Here is an 18,691-nt window from a genome sequence, read left to right on the forward strand (position 1 = left end):
TTAAGGATGCTTGCCATAGGCTCTACTTATGCACTATTGTTTGAAAACACAAGGTGACAATGACTGTTGTTTAAGCTGATGGTTTCACACGGGCTTACAGCACTCTGCTAAATGCTTCCAAGAATATGAGAGGCTTTTATCTGCTTTTATCTAGCGAAGTATCTACACCTCTGCTTGTATCTAGCAGAATATAGCCTTTTTCCTTGTAAAAGGATGGCTTTGACACAAGGAGCAAAAATATTCTGAAAAATTATTAAGCAGGTGTCACAAACGGTAAGTGTTCAGAAGTGAGAGCATGTTTGCTTGCTTAGTTCATGAAAAGAGGAAAACAAATTGAGTAGGAAACAAATAACAGCTGTAGTGGCAATGAGTTGATGAGTCATGAGAAGAAAGATTGCATTTTCTGATGGAATATAACCAGCAACCTTGGAACATTTTTTGTGAAGTGTTTGATTGCAGAGAACAGAGATGCTTTGAAAATCCTATTTTGAGCATCCATCCTTTATTTGAATGACTGGATGCTGTGATAATAAATAATGGATGAATAAAATTTAAGCCAAAAGGGACCTTCAGGTCATCTCTCAGGACTTCAGTGTATCACGAGACATGACATTTCAGCAGGTTATCCTGAACTGAACTAACACATCTGTTTTGACATCTCTTCAGTTGAAGCCATCAGTGGCTGAAAAGTCTCAGTGCTTGGAGTTTTTTTCTAGTGGCTCATCAATATTATTGGCAAAATTGTGATTCTCATTTGCATTTGTTGGACTTCACTTTCCTGCCGTTACATGCTTTTCCCAGATAGATTTAAGCACCTTTTAATACCAGTATTTTCTTTCTGTAAAGGTATAGACAGCTCAATCTTTTTAATAACTTAACAGATCAAGATCTTTACATGGTTATTCAGTTTTATGCATGTTCTTTGTCCTCTCTTTAATAGCCTTTAAAGAAAGGTAGGCAGCAGGATACTACACACTCTCCTAGTATCTCTCTTACCATCCCATGTTCTGCTCTGTGCAGAATTCACGCTGCCTTTCTACTGCCGCTTTCTGCCGTCTTGCTTGTACATACAAAGCTAGGATTTGGTCTTTTTGCCCCAGCATTGCCTAGGAGCTCATACCGAGAGGTGTGTGTATGTGTTATGACTGCTGTATCGAGCTGCTGGAAGCAGGATCGCAGTCCCCCCGTCGCTGGATGTGCAATGTGTGCCTCACTGGAAAAAGCCACTTTAGCAACATGTGGATTTCTGCGTAGAACTACGCTGCCTTTGACTTGACAGCAATCTGCTAATCTCATCCGTATTTCTTCTGAACAAGAATTTTATGTATACTGGCAATGAGCGAGGGGTTGCTGGGAAGTGGTGTGCTCTTGCTGAGCTCCTTCCCTGTAGGGCATCAGAGGGTGACCTGTACAAAAATCATACAGATCTGTGCCAGGGTAGCTCCTTAAGCCATGGCCTCCCTTTGCTGATAAAGTTGAGACCAATGTGGGCGCGGGCAGCATCTGTGAATGCTTCAAAACGTTTTTGAGAAACAAGATGAATTGTTGCGCACACAGCTTCGTCCCACCCCAGCTGCACTGCTTTGCTGCTGGCTGGGGTCAGTTAGAGGTGGGCTCGCTTCTGGGAATGCATCGTAGTTTCAGTATTACTAATGAGGAGCTACAGGGTGATTTTGAGTGGATTTGAATGGTGGTAAGAATGGTGAACAAAAAATCTGGAGAAAAAGTGATGGTCAAATTTATTTCATTACCTTTGTTGTTGTTGTATTTTTTCTGAGGTTGATAATGTGATGTCTTCCACATAAAAAAAAAGGGAGAAAATTAAAAAATTAAGAATCTTGTAAACTGTTCTGTACTGTACTCTGTTAAGGCACTGAAACAAAGCCACCTGAATAATAGATCGGAAAAACACACTTTGAAATTCTCACAGTACAAAAATGAAAGACATTAAGACTTCTCATGGCATTCTCTGAGAGTACCGTGGCTCAACTCTAACCTTGTTTTCAGAGTGTTTCATATTAATCTATTTTGTGTGGGAGATAATTCAGGGATTCCTTTTATTGCAGTTTTTGAAAGCCATCACTAGAATGTGTTGAGAGACATTAAAAAATAATGAGGCAAAAAATGTAAAATATTCAAATTAAATTCTCTAAATGACACCCTCAGTATAGGAATTAAAAATCAGGTTTAATAGTTGCCTTCCTACTCCATTCAGAAATGTATGTTTATGAGGGGTGGGACAGATGGCACGGAAGAATGAACGATGGGTGAGAGTGATCGTAGCCAGCCCTAGCTAGTTCGTTCAGTTTTGCATTGCACAGGTTATCATTCTAAAAGGAGGCAATGGAGACTGAAAACCAGTAACAAAATAGAGGGAATATAAGTTAAAGTATTCCATTTGTCTCAAAATAGCAGTCCTGTATTTTTATAGTATGGAATAGAGGGTATCTGTGAATGCATTTTTAAAATGAGTGGGAAATACTAGCCAAGACCTGGTGAGACTCAACCATTTCTGTAATTGTGTTGTTATTTTTGTAGCACTGTTTCCAAGAATAGAAGGTTTGTTGCTTTAAATTTTGAACTAATAACTTGAGTAGTTTTAATAGAAAAAAGACTGCTTGCTAATTTGTGATCACATGCAGTTTTAAATATTGGGTAGTTTAACAAAATGCTTTAATGTCTACACCTATAATTTAGAGTTTGAATAAAATTCTTAATGCCATGTAGTAATGAGGATGCTTCCTCTACATGTGAAATTGCACACCTGCAAAACTACTGTCCCATTTTCTTGGTAGCAAACAGTATAATTAGGATCCAAACCCCATTTTTAGTTATAGCCTCCTTGTTTTTACATGCTCATTGCTTTCCAAGTTAACTCCCTTTGTAAACCTTTCACTGTAGCCTGAAATGACTTTTAAATTAAAAAAAGAACTTCCCCCCCCCAGCATTCTTCAAAGTTAGCAAGAGCTGAAATATGTCATTCCATATCCTCCCCCTCCAATTTTGTTATGTAAAAATATTGGGGGGGGTTGTTTATTCATATATTTTAAGGGGACCTAGTAAAATGATTTTTTAAAAATTACAAATTTAAAATCTTGACTGAAGAGTTTTGGGGGTTTTGGCTGTTTCCTTTAATTTATCATTAAGATTTTGAGAGATGTAAAGCTTCAGTGCAAAAGTGAAAGCATTAGGATAGGGACCAAATTGCAATAAAAGGGATATAGTCAGTCAGAAGGAAGCTTCCAAGTTGCTTAAGTTTGGAAGTGCACGCTGTGCTATTTATGTGTTCAGCAAAGAGAAGACCTACTTTATGTAAGTTAAGACACAGTAGTTTGATATTTGCGTGCAAAAATAAAAGGCCCTACTTTTAATGTAATAAGAGGACATAAACTTTAATTTTTGTATTTGCTTTTAAAGTTTCTTTAAGCAGCATTAGCAAGGCTGCACTGTATGCTTTCTCTGTGCTCTTACATACTGTATTATATTGGTGATGTACGATTGTACAGAATTATAGTTCAAATAAGAAAAAGAATTTTCATCTTGCTTCTTTTCAAATGCTTTTCTGTGACAGTCCAAAAATTACAAAGAGCACTGAAGCAATTACTTGGGTTGCCTTCAACTTAACTTAAAGTCATCTTCTGGAAGTGGATGTTTGAGGAAAGGTGCACCTGTACCCAGTGCTTTGCCCACTCCAGAAGAGATGGAGAGAAGCCTGCAAGCACTCGTTTAAACTAGAGGAAGCTTTTTGGAGCCCATTGATCCTTGGCTGAAGTTCAGGTGAAGGTTTCTGGTGGGTGCTTCAGTGGGTGCTCTACTGACAGTGGCCTGAGACAGGGTCATGGCTCAGCAACAGCAGCCGGTGGATTCCCACCTCTGAAGTTGGGTGTTAGGTGGAGTCCTTCCATGCAAAACTGGTGTTCCCAAAGGATTAAAATTGGTAGCTCTTGTAAATAAATTCTACAGAAGTGGAGAAAGCTTTGACTCTACTTGCAAAATAATTTTTTAAAGTTCTGTAGAATATTCCTATACCTTCACTTATGTATGCAACTAAACTACCTTTGTCTACTTTGAAGTGAATTTAATACTCTTACCTGGCAATAGGAAGTGGTAGGAGGAAAACACGTGCATCCTCGACAAACACAGTGCTTGGGGGTTGGGCGAAGGTTAATGGTTCCTGCTGATGGTCATGAGATAGGATGATCTTGAATACCAGCATTGTTACTTAAAAATAAAGCAAGTCCTTTTGCAAAATGGAGTAGATGGTTTCTTTCCTTTTACACTGGTGTCCTGTGTCTCCTAGGACACAGTTCCTGAAAATAAATAAAATAATAAAATGCCTGCTTTGTTTCTGGGTCCTGCTTCAAGCTTCTGCTTTAACCATAGGATAGTTTTGTCTGTTTTAAGGATAAATACCTTCGTGGATAGAATATGCTTACTATGCATAGAGCAACCTATCATTTCCTCTTGCTCTAAATGTGGTGGATAGACCACCACTGCACATTGTGTTCATGTTTCTACTTTTGCTACATCTTCCACTTCTTGTTTATTCTAAAGTGTTTTAGCTGTAGGGAACATCTGTCACAAACCCAAATGTTTATATTCATACAAATTGGCAGTTGTGTCAGCTCCTTTAAGTGATGTTCTTCAGGATCTCTTTGTAGGCAGATGGGCTGTGACTGGAAAACCTTCTTTAATAATTGAGTTAACTACGATTAAAGTATCTGGAATCTGTTTGAGTTACTGAAGCAGCATTGAAGATTGTGCTGCTTTTTATGAAAATACAATTTCTTGGATTTTGCATTACAAATACATGCTAAAGTCATGTCTGGAAATTTGAGCAAAGTTCTCTGCAGACTGTACAATGAGCAGAGTCTTCATAATGCTAAAATGAGGGGAGTCATGCTTAAGATTATTAATTTATTATTAAATTAGATGTATTTATCATGAGAAGTACAATTTCTTCACAGATTTTCCTCATGGACTTTCCTGGTTCTAAATAGCACTTTTAAAGGTCTGATTAGAAAAAATTAGTTTCATCTATTCACTTGCAAAATGCTTACCACTGTAGTCTAGCAACCAGCCCAAAAGGAACTATTGCATGATGAAAGTAATATTCTGTATTTCAGTTGCAAAGATGGAGCTCAATATCTCTCCCACTCCGTGCTGTCAAATAGAGAGAGGACTTCTAATTCAATTTAAACCTCGTTCAGTTTGATCTTCTGTAGAAAAGTGTTGGACCCTGAAGTCAGTTTTCACAATAGCGTCCTGCTTTACGTTATTGGTGAGCCGCTTTTCCTGTAGGAGGAAGGGGAGGAGAAAAAGGCAGAGGGATGGCTGGTCTTTAAAATTTGTCACAGAACCACCAGTTTTAGTATTAAATTTTATTAGGTTAAAAACATGTCCATCTTTTTAAAAGCAGCACAGAATGCTGTAGTTCACAGGTCTGAGTTTAGTGTTACTCAAGCTTTAATAGTTTTATGCAGTCTTTACTTTTCAGTGACTTTTTTCTTCTTCTATGGCTCTACTCTGTATACAGTTTCCTTCATTTCTACACTGTTTGCCTGCAATGTTTTCAGTGCTTTTTTGCCACCTGCTTTACCATTTATCCCCTCTTTCGTATCTTTCCAAGCCTCCTTTTTTCTCATTATAAGGTGTCTGCTCCCTCTTTTCTGTTTGCACAGACCATTTCTCCCTTTCAGATTTCCTTCTCTCCCTCTTAATTTTGCCTTCTCTCAAAACCTAGTCTCTCTCTCCCCACCCCCCCCGCCCCATCCACTCCTCACACTCATTGATAAAGGCAGAAAAGTGTGATAATTTATGCCAAAGATAGTATTAGGGATCCGGATAAATTTATGGTCAGACGCAAAGGCAACCCATCTAGCCAGCAGCTGTGAGTAAGGTAAAGGTTTGGTTCATGTTAGAGAATTCTCTGGAGATTTCTCCCATATACCCAAATGGCTAAAATCACTAGTCAGCTGGTATCTTCATTTAAGGTTCTTCACTGAGGAGCTTTCCTCTTCATTCCCCTTCTTATCTCAAAACATCCTGACTTCTTTGGGGAACTTTCTTTTAAATGAGCCTAACAAATCCTGGAAGATACTGTCCATTTTTAAGGCCTTATGCATTGTCTTTTAATTTTGTTTTGCCCTTGTTTTACTCCTCCAAAATGTTGCACGTTAGCTTTCATGAATCATTATCATCAGTTGTGAAACTGTTCTGTTTTGAAATGCAAATATTTCACAGAGAAAGGGGCAGAATTGATCCTTTCCAGCTATTCAGGTAACAAGCAAACATAAGCTGTTCTCTGTCTTTGGTAGCTGTGCCGTACTCTTCACTGCAACAGTGGCTACTCGCATTTTGGACAGATGAAGGACTTCAGTTTTATGTTTTTAAGAAAATGTGTGGTATGTTCACTGTGTTGATTCATGCAGATCATCACAGGATTCATTGGGATGAGCGTTGGCAGAAACCTTGCTGGCCAGAGTACCCTGTGTAGCTACTTGTTCAGAGTGGAGGTATCAAATGATCTTCCTTTGCAGTTTGTAACATAACCAAGTATATTACCCAGGATTAACCAAGAGCCACAGGAAATTAATGTAAGATAGAATTGACAGAAAATGGAAAAAAAAAAAAAAGATAAATGCAAGTCCAGCATCTTTTCTTAAGATGTTTAGTTTTGCGAAAGGATCTTGGTTTGATGTGCCGAAGAAAGTTGAAACTCAGTTCAGTTTTGCTCCATACTAGCAAACAGTTGTCAGACAGTAAAGGCTGCCTGCCCAGGCTGAAGGTGAAAATGAGTAAGGTGGAAATGTGTGCAACCAGACTTCCCTGTTACATTTTCTCCAGTCTGTAACTGGAGAATGTTTCAAACTTTCTCTTGCTTTTGCTCAAGGTGGTCAACCTTGATGCATCTTCAACTCTTTATGCTTTGACTAGGAAAAAAAAAAGTATGGCTTGAACTTTCAAAAGAAGAATAATTCTCAGTCTTATTGCTGGACTTTGATCAGTAGCTCTCCAGGTGCCTTATAAAAGATGCTAGTATTTCAAAAATCTTCACTAATTTGGCATGGCCATCTTGACACAGGGTCTGTTTTTAAAACACGTTGAACACTCGCATCTTCTGACTTAAAAGGAAGAAGAAAGAAAAAAAAGAGCATAAAACAATAAAACCCAACCCTGTAGGCAGAATGTTTCATTACAATAGTTGTGGGGTTTCTTTTTAATTATATGTAATAAAAAACTTGCAGATAATACCCACTCTTTGGACAAGGGGATAAGACAAGAAATGTTCCCTTGCCCGAGGCCCAGAGTTGGAAATATAAACCACAGTTAGCTGGCATTATACTTTTTTGATAATAGCAATGTCACCAGTAATCTAATGATGACTTGTCCTCCCCTTTAATGATACGTTGTCCTGCAGATAATTGTGTGCATGATAGCAGATGATACAGTGAAATATTTTGATGGAAGACACAGTTTCCTATATAATAAACTGCTTTTTTGTAGAGCCTGCATTCCCTCAGCGGGATCTGGTGGTGTCTGCTCTTCCATGGGCAGGATTGTGTCAACAGAGACTGGCTCTGTGGTGTTACAGAGTGTGTCCCAGCAGTTTTAGTGCTGAGGCATTACAACAGTGTTGGACTTCCATTGCAGCACATTGTTTTCTATGGGGCTGCTACTTCGGTTTGCAGACAGGAGAGTAGCCTTAGGAGATGCAAGACCGTTGCTTAACAAAACTTACCTTCTTCCCCCTCTCCCCTTTTCTTCACAGAAAATATCAGAGAGGAACCCGAGTACGCCTGAAACTGCTGGATCTTGAACTCACGTCTAGGTTCTTGGGCGCAACAACTGATACAACATTGCTGGAAGCTGATGCAGTGCTTTTAGGGCTTGTGGAAAGCAAGCAAACAAAGCAAAAGGAGTAAATTTCATGTAAATAAATGCACTTTGTGCTCTATAGCAAATTATACAAATGAAACATTTCCTCAAGAAATAAATGAAAAGTTTCTGTCTGCTTGGTTATGTAAATAATGAGATCAATAAAAGACAATAAGTACATCGTACCTGATTCTTGCTCCATTTTTATTCACTCATCTTTCTAGCTCTTTGCCTTAAATTTAAATGTGAAAGGTTAACTGAGCTTCTGTAGGTAATATTAGTTGAATGTGTGCATTCATTCTGTATAAAGAATTCCAGAGTTCGTCTTTCCATCCCGAAGGGATGTTGATCTAAGACATTGTACTTCCAAAGCTTGCTGTCATGGTGCTCCTTCCAGTACGGTGTTTCATACAGAACAGCGTCAAGTGTTCCTGATTTCCAGGTTGCAGTGCAGAATGTTTACTGCAGAACTGGTTTTAATCTCTGTTATAATACATCATGCTTTTATCTCCATCTGCATGAAGAACTAAAGATTATTCCTTGCTTTAACTGGAGCTCTCATTTCCAATGCATGTTAGTAAATTTTCTCTGGTTAATATAAATGAAAAGAATTATTGCAATGTAGTAGGCCAAGTGTAGGTCTTAGGTTTCTGTAAGTATATTTAAGATAAATATAATGGGTATTTGAACGCACAACCAAAGAATCATGCTATGGTGTTTCCAATATCTTTTTGGATCATTTGCTATCAGAGAGCATTTCTTTTGATTTCTGGTATATCCAAGTCTGAATTCTGCACAGTCATTTGCGGTCTGCATAGTGCCTAGCAGGTGTGCTGAGGGCAAGTGAAATTTGCCATTTATACCACTGAATTACAAAAGAAAGACTGTTTAATCTTAAAATGTTTTTCCCAAATGTTGGAATAAAATGAGATTTGTTAAGGTGGTATGCCGTGTTTGTCTGCAGTGACTGTCCAGTGACAATGTGTTTCTCGCTATATGTACTAATTCAGCAAAACACACACTGGCTTAAGCATATATTACTCAAATCCATAGACACCTCGTCTTTCTGCTGGGGCAGGCCACGTGAGCAGTGATGGTATAGCACTAAAGGATGGTATAGCTCCTTCTGCCTCTCACGACTGAGTATATTGGTATTTCAGTCACGTGAGGGAAGAGCAGGTAAGGGATCCCTACACAAGCAGGGTACCAGGGAGCCAGCTCCAGGCTGCTGCAGCTCATGCACCCCTTTCCTTGCCTGCATCTGAGAGATGCTTGGATAAGATGGCATCAGAGAGCAGAAACTGTGAGCGATTCTGTTAGATTGGAGCTGGCCTGTGGGTCAGATTGCCACCCAAACTCTGCAAGTCTTCATATGGTCCAACAAAATTCATTCAGAACAGGATACGAAAGCTTTAATCCGTTTAGAGGTCTTTCCCAAAAACATCGCCATTTCTCCTTTAAAGGTTGTTGTCTTTTATTTTTTTCTTTGAAAGCATGTAGAAAGAAAAGCGAAAGGAAAGCTGAAGTGCCTTTTTACCTGGAACCACAGCCCTATGACACAGTGGTTTGATTCTTTCTTACTCTTCTGCCCAGAAGAAACACTTGACAAAAGAAACAAAAGAAACTCCTTTCCTACCTTTGCCCTTTTGTAACACTGAGAAGAGAGGTGTAGTGCAGGCATCACCTGCTATGGGTAGTTTCCATAATACATCTCATGCGTGATCTGTCAAGGAGAATATTTTCAATATAAGGAATTTATGTGCCCAAAATACTAGGAGGAATCACATGGAAAATGCATAATCATTCTGAAGGGAATGGGCATGTTTTAGCACATCCTTTTATAGTTTTGCAAACTGAAGTTTTGTTTCTGAAATCAGTAAGGATCCAAGCAAGAGAGAGGAAACAAGCAATGTGAGCTTATTTCGTTGCCTTAATTTGCTCATTCATCTCAGTGATCTTAATTAGGGGAGTTTGAACATGAATTTCATTGGGTGTTAGCCTCTAGGTAAAGAGTTATCCTAGCACTGGAGTAGGAAAAGAGGGCCTTTTTAAGAAGCCAGAAGGGATTTAAAATATCAAAGAGAAATCCTGTCTGTTGAATATAACTCATCCTACATGCTTGATCAACCTTAAATCAGAGTGATTTGGGAGGAAATATATGCGTTAATGTTTTGGGGGCAGGCTAAGAGTTATTTCACAGTAGGGTATCAAGTAGTGATTTTATCAAATCTTCCTCTGGATAACCTTTAGAGAAGTGGCTTTTAGAGACTGTAGTGGTTGCGATTTCAAATCCAGCTTAGTGTTTTATTTGGAAACCCACAGGTTCACATAAACCAACCCAGTCTTACAAATCGTGTAGTTGAACCTTCAATGGCTTTAGGCTGCTGCTAGCCATTCTGGCCTTTGGAGAACCAGTCGTTCTCCCAGCTTACCTTTGGTGACCTTCAAGGCAGTTATTTATTGGACCTCTAAACTGTTCAGACAAGAGTTGTCCGATGGAGGAGTCTCTATTTGGGGTAGCCTATGCCCATCACACATTGCCTCAATTCTGTACAACTCCCAAATGCAGAATTACGATGACAGAGCAGGGAATTCTGAAATGTCTTTGTGGTGGGCTGTTGGGGTTGTGTTTCATATTTGTAATACCTACATATGCCAAGAGTATGTGTAGACTACATGTCCTTAATGCAACGTAAGGAACCACCAATGTTCATTACTGAACAACCACGATGGCACAATTGCATGGCCCTGTGTCTATAAGACCATAGATTGTCTATAAGACTAAGACTGGAGTAATTTTTGACTCCAGTCCTTTATCAGAGTAGAAATTGATAATGCAAACAGATATTTCTAGGGCCATCCGTACAAAAGAATAACAAATGCAGACACTTTTCTGCTGGTTGCCACCTATCCCCGGGAGTTCCCTCTCTCTTCATGGCCACATGTCTTTTTGCTCCGTCTCTTTGCATTTTCTGCTGCCAAACGCACACAAGCGTATGTACGACCCGTTCTTCTTGAACAATGCACAGTGAATTCTCCTCGTCCACATAGTTCAGATTCCTGAGTGGCCTTGCATGTGCCTTGGTTTGGGCAGTTGCATGAATCTGACTTTTTGTTTGGAGGTCATTCTTATTTCATGTATGAGGATAGCTGTTTCTACTAACATAAAGGAAGGGTAAAGCCACCCCAGCAGCTCCTGTGGCACTGTGCCGAGCCCTCACCACCACCTGGAATACTCTTATCACTTAAGTATATGTATTACTCATATTAACCAAATGAATGCTACTGAGACTTTGTAGCTGTAAGTGTAAACCCGTCATTTTGCTGAGAATCCTGAGGCCAGTATAAGCCGAGTTCTGCAACTATGTTCATCTGACTGCCAAAATCAGGAATTTCTCTATATACCATGCTGTGTTTTCTTTTAAATTTGTAATTTTGCCTTACTCTGAAGCACTGACCAGATGAGCAAAGATAATTACTAAAATCATATGGATTTAATCTCGCACAATTCATTTTTTTGATTATGCAGCTGAGAAGACGTTTGGTGTTAGCAGATCTCTTTGTTTCTTGATCTGTTTTTCAGAAGTCTTTTTTTTCCTATAAGTCTTGATTTTTGAAAGTGTTTAAGGTTTTTTTGCTCTGAAAATTTTCAGGTAACAACGCAGACCCCATTTCATTAGCAGATACTCAATTCTCCATCCTCCTCTATCAGATACTGATTTGCATGCTGCCCACATCTCTTAATTGACAAATTTCTCACTTAAGTTTGGATGGGCACGACAGATGATTCACTTCAAGTAGTTGTAATTCGTGCTTGCTGTGGTGTAAAATTTACACTCGGAGATGTAACGCTGAGTGCTCAGAGAACAGCATGGAACGCATCCTCGGCAGAGGGAGGAGAAGGGCTGGCTGCCGTCTCGGCCTCGCCGTCCCCACTCGGTCGGGTGCTCAGTGCACGCGCTGGCGATGGAGAGCTGGGCGATTCAGCAGCAAGTAGCTGTGGACAGGTACAAATCTTCACTTCTGCACAAGCAAGAAATGTTTCCACCCATTCTGCTAGAAGGACGCTTACTTTTTCTAGGCCTGTGACTGAAGTGCCCATGAACTTCCCCCTGCCCCACATCTACTTCTTACCCCGCCCAAATATTGTACCTGAATGTCCGTAGTGCTTTCTGGTTTTACAGATGTGATTATAAGCAAAGTTAGCTTTAATAAAAACTGAATCAAAGCTGGTTTGGGTTTTAGCTGAAGCAAAACTTTGCCTTTTGTGTTATTCAGATCCTGTTTTGAAGGCTTTAATAAGTTTTACTAAAATTCTACCTTTTATTTTACGAACAGAACATTAAAACACTTTATACATACTTGGAAAGCAAAATAGCTTTATCATGATGTGGAGTTGGAAGAAAAATGAAAATAGTTCAGTGTTCTTTTGATGACTGATGTGCTATAACAAGACCTGGTAAATCCCCCTGGGCTTGTCTGCCCTTTCATATTCCAGGCCTTTAGGTGATGAGATGGGGAAAAAGGGAAATGCTGAAGAAATCAGGCCTGCCTATTGAGAGCAAATTAGCATCTTGCCACCAAAGCTTTGGTACTGAACTCGTTTCTAAAGAAAAGAATACTTCACATTTTACTTTTCTTTAGGGCGTTCTGGAAAGTTTGGGTTCCTCCTCATTTCTTAATACTGTCACATTTATAAATCAGGCAAATTATTGTTCAAGCTTTTTTTCTGACAGCATTATTCCCTTGTGCTAGGAAAGCTTTTCAAGTCTTCTGTTTTGGCTAGAGGGCATTTCTGCTAGATATAAGCATGCACTCTACATGTGTTTTTTAGTAAATTATGCATTCTGGGGAAGCATTTATCAGATACGAAGGGTCTAGACTGCCCAAATGAGGCTATAATGTTGTTATCTGGCCGTAACCCAAAATAAATATTATCCCTGGTATGACTGCATTAGACTAACATCACTTAGTTCTTAAATACTCTTAAGTGTTCTTATTTCCTTCTGGGTTGTGTCCTTTTCAATCGGAGTTAAGCAGGCTGATGCACTCACTCTGCACGTCAGCTACAGCGAGGCAATCAGCCATTTGTTGACGTTGCAGCGTGTCTGCAGCAGGCTGGGTGTCAAGTGCAGCCAAGAGTTAACACTTCCCAAATGGGCTGGTCGATCCAAGGCATACGCGCCCTTGGGGTAGATACTGTAGTCACTCTACAGCTTTGGGTTAACTTCTGAAAGTGGCAACATATTTAAATTATTTTTAAAATGTTGACATTTAAAGTCGTGAAAAAGGTCTTTTTTTATCCTGTCTTTGATGAGAAATCAAAGAACTATTGAAATAATCAGCTCTGTTAGATAGCAGTTCCTCTTTGACTGCCTTTCCTTCACATAACAGCAGCTCGGCTGGTTCAATCTTTGCTTGTCTTCTCAGCCTCAAACCTGGTTTGTGTTTAAGACATGGCACATACAGGAACTTAAGTGTTATTTCACGGTCTCAGTCCAGTAGCATGACGAAGAGAGTTAAGTGCTTAATACTTCTCTTCCCAGGGAGAGGAGTTGTCATCTTCTCGTCAAAATGACTATATCAAATACAAATAAAACACAAAACCAGCTCAAGTTGAAGGACACAATCTAATGTGCCAATTACCAAAAGATACAGAGACATCAGAGAAGAGAGTTCAGGATATGTCCTGACCTGCTGCACAAATGAGTATATGGGCATTGTGTTGAACATCTTTGAATGGCCATGACGATTGGGAGAGGTGCCTGAGGACTGGAGGAAAGAAGATGTCACTCCCATCTTCAAAAATGGCCCGAAGGAGGACCTCAGTGGTGCCCAGCGTCAGGACCAGGGGCAATGAGCACACATTGAAATACAGGAGGGGGGTTCCTTCTGAACATCAGGAGACACATTTTCACTGTGAGGGTGACTGAGCACTGGCACAGGTTGCCCAAGGAGGCTATGGAGTTGTCATCCTTGGAGATATTCGAAAGCCATCTGGACATGGTCCTGGGCAGCCTGCTTTAGGTGGCCCTGCTTGAGCAGGGCGGGGATGGACCAGATGACCTCCAGAGGTCCCTTCCAACGTCAACCATCCTGTGGTTCTGTGATCTGTTGTCATCTTATTTCTTATGCCACTCTGTTGAACACTGCTTCTTTTCGTTTCTCTAAGTTTGTGAAAGCTCAGAGCTTCTTCTATATGCCCTGACATGGAGATGATCTGCTCCTGAGCTAGGAGGGTATGGTCTTCACTTTGGGATCCAATTGCTAAAAGGCTGCAGGGAACTGGGGTTTTCCAGAAGTGACAAAGGTGGAAATCGGTACCTTCCGCGTCACCGCAAGGCTGGCTTGCTGTTTGTTCAGCATGGCCTTCCCTGCAGTGGAAGGGAGACTGGCTACTGCCATCTCCCCCTTCCACTGAAGGTATTGTTCAGTCGTCTGCTTTATTCCTGCTGCATGTATTGGCAAACCAAGAATAGGTTCAATCAAACTTAGTTTTCCTTAGGTTCAGACTCCTGTACACTGTGATAATGGTGTCCATCAGCGCAGAGTTTGGCATCAGCCACACCAAGTGAAAGGGCCGTTTTGTCAACGTGGCTACCAGAAGCTTCTTGCAGCCTTGTTCTTCAAGGATGGTTTTTCAGAGTGGCAGTGGTCCATGGACTCTATGTTTAAATGTCCTCTCGTGCTAATCACTGCTAACTCCTGCCTTCCCCATCTGCCAAAGCACTTGTGTGAGCTGCCCTGGCTTGTTGCAAGCTAGCACGGATCTAGCTGTTAAGGGCTTGGCCCAGAGCAGGACGTTTAAATAGGCCTGGCATGGTTTGCTCAGGATCACGTTAGTGCCGAGCAGGCGTTGGCGTGTGATTTTGTTGTCTCTTGTACTGAAAGCCAGACTTTGCTGTCTGTGATTGAGGGGCTTGCGCGCCGATTTGGGTTCCCGTTCGCTCCCAGAAGACCACTGCTGTGTTCACAGCGGCATTTGGGGTGGCAGGGTCTTCAGCAAGCTTAGGAAGGACGCATCGTCCCGGTGCTCGGGTTTTCCCTCCGCTAGGCAAGCAGCGGGGAGGCGAGAGCCGGAGCCGGCGAAGGCAGGCAGCTGCCTGACAGCTCGAGCTGTGAAAGAGCAGCGTCAGCTCGAAATCTTTCTGCCGTGCCCTTTGCACCTCGGGCTGCGGCTTCTTTGCACACGCTGGATCACCGGGGAGCTGAAGTTTCGTTTACCGACTGAACGACTCTGAAAAAGGTCCCCCCCCGTCCCAATTAGCGTTGCCAGTCGTCCGCCTCGGTGGCGGGTTAAACTGAGCTGCCCGCGCAAGTGGTGGGCGGGGGGCTGGCAGGGGAGCCGCCGGGCAGGCAGGGGAGCCGGCAGCGCACGCCGGGGGGGCGCGGGGGGCACCCGCCCCTCTCCGGGGCGCTGGACCCTTTCAAGCGAGCTGCGGCGCGCCGGGTTCTTGTGTGAAAAACAAGGGGCACAATGCTGGAGTCGTAACCTCCTCACCCCTGACGGCATGGGAAAGTGCACTCCTCAGCTGTTGGGTATAGAAAGGCTGCTGCAGGCATGAGAAATGTTCATAAAAATGCCGTTTAGAGCCTGCCCTTCTACTCTGCACATGTCATCTTGCCTATCAAGCTGCCTAATTGGAAAATTAGGCTGGCCTTAATTTAGAGCCCTGAAAGTTCATGCCAATAATTTCCCAGAGACTTTTTTTTCCAATTATTATTATAAGCGGTTTCAGCACGTTGGAAATCTTTATTGAAAAAAAAAATACACCCGGAAAGAGCAGATCTTTCATTTCAGAGAGATTCTTTGATTTCTGTGTGTGAAATTGTATTGTTGTGCATCCTGTGAATGATCATCCAGAGACGAATGTGAGCCCCCATTGTTTTCCATGCATCATTCTTTATTTGACTGTGCATGGAGAGCTGAGCATATTTTAATTTAGAGCATGTTATAATCTTATTTTGGAGCTTAATGCACCTTCTATTTTCTGTCTGCTGAGGCTCTGAAAACAGCAGTGAGCAGAAGCTGCCTTGCAGGTGTAAACGATTCCCCCCCATGGTCTTGTGTCTGTGGGCACCATTGATCCCGAGTCACCTAAGGAGACCTGAGGTGGTGTGCAGGATCAGGCCGGATGGTTGAATCCTTCCTGACTTTGATCACGGCTCAACCTTGCAGTTAGCCACATCCAGATAGCTGTGGTCTAAGTCTTCGAGATCTCCATTTCAGCCTCTGTTTAGATGACGTGGTGAAGATCTCCTCTCTGTGCCTGGATACTGTCCATCTGAGACCCCTGATGGGGTAAAGGCAGCGGTGACCATGCACGCCAGGCTGTCTTGTTTATCCTCAGCTGTTAGGACGAGGAAGAAGGATTTCAGCGGACTCCTACTTGTCCTCTGCGGACAGGAGCTGTGCTCCCTGGCCGGCTGGGCAAGGGCTCGTGGAGGCAGCATGGCAGGGCGCTTTTGTCACTCCCGCTGTATGCACCAGCAATTGGCTGCGTTGGAAGCTGGAAAGGCTGACAAACCCTCTCGCCGTGTCTCTTGGCAGCAATAGGAGTGGCTGACATGTACAGCGGGGACTAAAGCATGGCTTGATAAACCCGTTAGTCCTCCAGGTTTTTAACCTGTTGCTGAAAGCTGCACACACGAAGCATGGGAGCGGGAGAGGTCCATATCTAAGACGATTTTCAAGGTCAACATCAGATACTTTAAGATAGATGCAGTGTGGGAAGGCCATGGACACATCCTCCCTGGGTCCTGCTGAGCCATCTGGAGAGGCTGCTGCTGTTGCACGGCTGCTCTGCTACTTCCCACCCCAGAAACTCACTCCCGGGTGAGTTTCCAACCAACTTGGACCCTGCTGTTTGTACAATTTAAGGCTAGTTGGTCATTCTGGTTACTTGTTTTGGAAGACGTACTTACAGGGGCAGGGGCAGGGAGTGGGAGGGAGGGAGGAAGGGCATCTGGCATGAGTTGGGGGCAGTTGCTTTTCCATCTCCAGGACAAGAGCGCTGCTGAGCGCTGGGGCAAGAGGATGCCTGTGGGTGAGGCCACCAGGCACAGCTTAGTGGCAGGATGCAACCCCAGGGTTAGGGTTTCGCAGGTTCAGCCCTTCTTTTGGTGAAGCAAGCTATATGTGTGAGCAGGACCCCAAGCCTTCATCTTCCCCTAAAATTGTCACCACACACAGGCTGGGGCTGAGATCCAACGTTGACACAGAAAGAAGGCTTCACCTAATGAATCGCCACCACCAATTACAAGAATGATTTTCCTTGAACTATCCTATCCATCCAAGCTGTGACAGCCCCGACAGCCTTGATTAGGCTCTGGCAAGGCCGTGGAATTAAATTTTCTGTGAGTTATACTAATGTCAATACAGCTTCGCACATTGCCATGACTGACCCACAAATCAGAAGGGAAGCAAAGGTTGGATTTTTATGGATGAAAACCAAAACATTAGGGTAAAGAAAATACAGAGAACAAAGTGAAAACAAAGCAAGCATAACTCCTGCTCATCTTGGGCTCTATCCACCCTCCCTGCAGGCGTATAGTGTTGCACGGGAAGTCTCCTTATGAGAAAGCACCCACGCGTCCCTGAGAGCATCACTGCCATTTCACTTCTGCTGGAGGGCAAAGCCAGGCCCAGATGGGACACACATAGCAAGGGGTCCTGTCTTCATGAGAAAGAAGTGACGTTATTGTTCCATGTTTATTCAGTGGTTTTGAAAGGGCAGGAGGTGTTCCTGGAGCAGAATTGAGTCTCAGGTGCATGAAACTGGGCAGAACAAGAGTGTGGTCCCTTGTGCAACCCAGAGAGGTGTATAGTGTACAGTATGGAGTACAAATGTACATGGGTACTGTGTGCAGAAAATAGGATGTAAAAGGCATATTTGTTGAATTTACACAGAAAGATAACAGCATGCTGCTGGCTGTCTGCAGCAGTGCCTCTGGCAGCACCTCGCTGTGTCTCCCTTCAACGTCGTGGTAAGACCCAGAGCTCAGCTGAGTCCCTCCTGTAAAAGGGACAATTGCAACATCTCTGTCCTTATTTTGGGTGCCTTGTTGGCTGGTAGCAGTGAGGGCACGAGGCTGGAAGAGCCGCGACTAAGCACCTTGATGCAAACCACAGTAGCACCCTGTGAGCTCTGAAGATGGGCAGCTGGGGAGGACCTTTTCCCAGTCGTTAGCCCCAGCTTACCTGCTATTTATAGAAAAGCACAGTTGTACCTACATATTACCCTATTCGAGCTCCTTGACACGGGACTTGGCGGCCAGCCCTGCCAGGGATGTGCCCCCTCTACTGCCTTTCCTCTGGGCAGGCCCGCACTTCACCAGCGTGAAGTTAAGGGGAGTTATCCTCCCTGCCTTCCATCGCTTACAATGGAAATTAGTTCAACAGGATGAAAGGTTGATGGTGTGAAAGCATGTCAGAAAAAACAATGCAGAGAACATTGTTTGGGAGAGGGCCGTTTGTTTTGTTATTTGAAAGGCCTCAGGATTTAGCCAAGGGGGCGTAGTTATAATTTACTTTAAGGGACGCTGACAACTGCATTTGTCAAGTTAGATTATGGTCATACTGTCATAAAGGATCACTCTGTTGTTTTACTGCTAGTGTATATATGCATAAGTACTTTGGGCCTCAATGAGGATGAAAATATGGCTCTGGTGTGCGAAAACCCATACTGCTGCCTAAATTTCCACACTGCTATGTGGCCCTTTGGTCACGATGAGACTATTCAGTGCATACGTTTGAGCACTTGAATGGATTTTAAGCCTTTGTAGATCTGAAATAGCTTGACCTTCTGACAAT

At 42.5% G+C, this 18,691-nt stretch overlaps 1 protein-coding gene across 1 annotated transcript in view; it reads left to right on the top strand.

Annotated features, from left to right (window-relative positions):
* Nucleotides 1–8,076, top strand: part of TPD52 (tumor protein D52) — a 134,121-nt gene extending 126,045 nt beyond the window's left edge. Inside the window, exon 7 of the mRNA XM_050891958.1 lies at nucleotides 7,772–8,076. Coding sequence (XP_050747915.1) covers nucleotides 7,772–7,925 — 154 coding nt within the window. The 3' untranslated portion in view covers nucleotides 7,926–8,076. The remainder of the gene's footprint in view (nucleotides 1–7,771) is intronic.
* The last annotated feature ends 10,615 nt before the right edge of the window (nucleotides 8,077–18,691 follow it).

Source organism: Gymnogyps californianus, chromosome 2, assembly GCF_018139145.2.
Source record: "Gymnogyps californianus isolate 813 chromosome 2, ASM1813914v2, whole genome shotgun sequence".
Classification (NCBI taxonomy): Eukaryota; Metazoa; Chordata; class Aves; order Accipitriformes; family Cathartidae; genus Gymnogyps; species Gymnogyps californianus.